General features: G+C 48.3%; 1 protein-coding gene across 1 annotated transcript; it reads left to right on the top strand.

Annotated features, from left to right (window-relative positions):
- Window positions 1–3: 3 nt before the first annotated feature.
- On the top strand, window positions 4–4,271 carry LOC109463351 (the record flags this gene model as incomplete). Its single annotated transcript, XM_019760124.1, has 2 exons — window positions 4–1,664; window positions 2,840–4,271. Coding segments are annotated over 2 exons (3,093 nt in total), but the record flags the coding sequence as incomplete, so codon positions are not given.
- Window positions 4,272–4,315: the final 44 nt, after the last annotated feature.

Raw genomic sequence — 4,315 nt, 5'->3', positions numbered from 1 at the left:
ACTGACGACTCTCTGACAGACAAACTGGACACCAACACACTTGAGCAGTGCAGGCAGGTGTGGGAATACGCTGGAGGCATCGCAATGGACCTAGGTGGAAGTTCATACTTCCAACTGGTGTCCTTGTCCACAGGAAATTCAACCTTTGAAGGTGTTGGTATGTCGTTTGTCCAGACACAAGACACAAACACACTCACCACCAGAGAGTCTGGATACGGTCAAACACACACGGCCATCACAAACGCCAACCATGACCATGCAAAGAACATCACCTGCATTCTGCTCACCAAAGATAAACACACAACGTTGTTCTTCACCACTCCCCAGGACCAACTCCAGACACACAAAGCAACCTACAGCACAGAAACTGGCCACTCCGTCAGCCTAACACACTACACTAAACATACAGAGAAATACTATCCATCTTCAGAAATGGTAGGCAACTCTACACTGAAGGCGAGTTCCACATCTGGACCAGACATGCCTCTGTCAACAGATCATGTTCTCATATCTGTTGTTGCAGTTTCAGCATTGGTCGGCCTGGTCTTGTCGTCCCTTCTAGTGTTGGTGTTGAAGTTGTGCTCGAAAGGGACGAGCGAGGATGAGAGGGACAGTGACGATGCACATGTTTGGACCGTCCCGCCTGGGGTTGCTTTCCCCGGCTTGCTGAGGTCTGCTTCCCTCCCTGCACGTGGCAAGATGGCGTTGGATGCCGTAGTTTCCTGTAGGTCACTGCCCGTTGTCCTGCATTCCGTCCAGCCTACTTACAGCGAGATCCCAGATGACGTAGCTTGTGCTCAGAGGCCCCTGCCCAGTCTCCCGCACGACGACGTGATGGTCCGGTCAGCCTCCCTCCCTGCACGCACTCGCGGGAGCGCCCCAGACGATGCGGCATCCTGTAGGTCATTGCCGACTGTTCTACAGTCCATTGAACCCACCTATAGTGAGATCCCAGATCACATGGCCGCTGCGCAGCGCCCTCTGCCGGCTCTCCCGCGCACATCCTGGGAGATCACAGAACACGGAGCTGCTGCACAGCGCCCCCTGCCTGTCCCACACCATACCTACAGTGAGATCCCAGATGATGAGAGCGGCCCCATGCCTTTCTATACTGATCCTGGAGGGTTTTCGCTTCATGTTGTCAAAAACAGGGGCCAAAACAAACGGGCCTTCCGGAATGTCACAACTACTTTCAACAGACACCTGTCAGGAAGATCCATGGCCACATATGGGTCAGCTGAACAGAACAAAGCCCAGGGTGATAGCGTTTACAGAATGGCCATCGATGTCCAGGGTATAAGAGCCCGTAGAAATCTGAGGACAGGTTTGGTATCCCAGGCTATCGACCAAAGTGTGAGGACGTACGTCAACGTCACGGATGCGATTCTGTCGAGAGGTCAGGAGGTCACGGAGGCTCACATCGCCTTCCTCACATCCCCGGGTACATCCGGGACGGGGTCATGGGAGATCTCAGGGGAGGGAACCCGTAACACACCACAGCGTGCTCCCCTCCCCACCGTCACACTACCTAACACCTACTGGCCATGGGAGATCCCAGGGAAGGGAACCTCTAACACAGCACGGCGTGTGTCCCTCCCCACCGTCACACTACCTAACACCTACTGGCCATGGGAGATCCCCGGGGAGGAAACCCGTAACACACCGTAGCAAATTAACCACCATTCACCCACTACTTTCCACTTCACTTCATTTCAACCATTTTTTGGGTTTATTTCAGTGTGCAGAAATTAGTTTCTCACGGGCCAATATTTTTTTTCCAAAGAGACGAAAGCTTAATAGCTTACCATATTGAAGACAACATCTTTTGTCTCTTGAAAATCTCATTAAAACTGTCAGAGTTTCAAGTAGAATCCATCACTTTTTGTCAGTAACAAGTCGTCTTCTTAAACCTGTTTTTAAAACAGGAGCTTAAAAAAAGCTGTCGTTTGCCGGCGTGGTATTTTTGCACAGCAAAATCGTATGCAACAAATGTGTTTTTGTTAATAAAGTGATGATTAGATATTTGATTGAAATCTAGATGCACTACATAGTTATTACAAATGTAAAACTGATGGATCTAGAAGGGAAGACATTTGCTCGGGCGCAACTACAGAACATTTCAGTACATCTCCAGCCTTATTCCAAAATGGACAGTTCTATATCCACCTTTTCCATGTAGTGCTTTTCAATATGGAATGTTTCAATAACTCAATGTAGTCCTCAATAACAATACCAAATTGAATACAGTGTAAATAAACACGTAAAAGCACACAGGGACCAGTGTTTAGAAGGCCATATTCGTCTGTGGGAGACCATGTCGTTAATAATAATAACCTTTATTTTATATTCAGGTTATTATTCATTAACGACACGGTTAATATTATTTTAACAAGATTGCCACGCAATCCATAAAATGTCCATGCCACCATCTAATACGATCACAAACGCACCGATTGGTTTGTTTCAGCAAAAACAAACGGTTCACGTTCAACGACCTCTATATTACTTACTTACTAATCATTAGCTACTTCGTAAGATTTGTCTGCATATCTGGAACCATGGTTCTGCGCAGCTCTTGTAGAATAACAGTCCATAATACAGCAATCGCTATATTCATAAGCATAACAAAGAAGCTACAGGTATATACAGGCGCCGCCACAGCAAGCGGTGTAAAGCTTGTCACGTATGTCCAAAAAAATTGTTAAAACGGAAAAAAGAGGTCCTTAACTGACTGAAGGTTGGTCAATGACTACATGTTCAGATCTGTGGACCAAGTACACAAACTTCAGGTGAGTGACACGTAGCTTCTCGCATGAAAGATTAAGATACGAATGGCCAGGATGCATGCAAGGGTTAGGAGTGGCGCTAGGGAGAACGCAGCCATGTTGTTCTTGCTGCTTTTCATAGCTACCTGCACAGCTTCAGATGGCCCGGGTTCTCCTCAGTGTAAGGTAGCTGGATGGCGGGTGTGTGTGCCTCTCAATGGCAAGATGGGACAGATGAAAGTGTCCGGCACATGTGTCGTGTGTGGGGTCCAGATAGAGGGTGTTGCTCCTGTAAGCCCTTTCTCTTTCCTTGCTGGGGCCCAACATGTTGCAATAAGGGGGTATCCATTCCACGTCCTGTCGGCAAACAGCCTGACCCCGCTTGAGCATTCTGTGGTCCTCACTTTGGCCTTGTTGAATGCAAAGATCACTGATGTAAAGAACAACACTCTCGCTGGGTTCTCCAGTCTCGTACAACTGTCTCTAGATTCTAACAGGTTGACAAATGTCAAGAAGACCTGGTTCACAGCTGGCTTGAAAAATCTCCGCTGGCTGACTTTGTCCAACAACTACATCAAACAGATACAGCCTGGGAGCTTCGCCAACCTAACGCGCCTATATGGCTTGAATCTAAAGAACAACCTGTTACAGGTTGTAGACCCTGCCTGGCTCTTTGGACTGAAAGGTCACATGCTCATGAACCTGGGTTTGAATGCAATCAATAGCATCGCACCCGGGTCATTCCGTGACATACAGCTGTACTGGTTAGATCTGAGTGGTACTGATCTGTCATGTTTGGATGAAGATGTTTTCCGGGGACAATCATGGCTCGGAAGGCTCCGTGTCAGCAGTGGCACGCTGTCATCTGTCCATGACGCAAAGCCACATGAAATGACGTGGAGCCTACAGCGGTTCTTCCTTGCCATGAGAGGGTCAGCAGTATTGGCTGTTGTGGTGCCCAGGTTCCACTTCTGTGTCAGCCACAATAGGGTAACCCCTGGATTCTCGTTTTGGTGGATGTTTGACTCATCTGACAGTGTGCCATATAACATTGCACCCACAGCATACGCTTGTGGTATTTTCAAAAGTTCATTGATCTCTATCCAGCCCCCTGTAGTTGTCCTGGCCATTGACGACTCTCTGACAGACAAGCTGGAGACCAACTCGCCTGAGCAGTGCAGGCAGGTGTGGGAATACGATGGAGGCATCGCAATGGAACTAGGTGGAAGTTCATACTTCCGACTGGTTTCCTTGTCCACGGGGAACTCAACCTTTGAAGGTGTTGGCATGTCGTTTGCCCAGACACAAGACACGAACACACTCACCACGACAGAGTCTGGATACGGTCAAACACACACGGCCATCACAAACGCCAACCATGACCATGCAAAGAACATCACCTGCATTCTGCTCACCAAAGATAAACACACAACGTTGTTCTTCACCACTCCCCAGGACCAACTCCAGACACACAAAGCAACCTACAGCACAGAAACTGGCCACTCCGTCAGCCTAACACACTACACTAAACATACAGAGAAATACTATCC

The sequence above is a fragment of the Branchiostoma belcheri genome, unplaced genomic scaffold (assembly GCF_001625305.1).
Source record: "Branchiostoma belcheri isolate BF01 breed outbred unplaced genomic scaffold, Haploidv18h27 scaffold1247, whole genome shotgun sequence".
In the NCBI taxonomy this organism is placed as follows: domain Eukaryota; kingdom Metazoa; phylum Chordata; class Leptocardii; order Amphioxiformes; family Branchiostomatidae; genus Branchiostoma; species Branchiostoma belcheri.
Note: the sequence above shows the minus strand (reverse complement) of the source record. Positions and strands in the feature narration are given on the sequence as shown.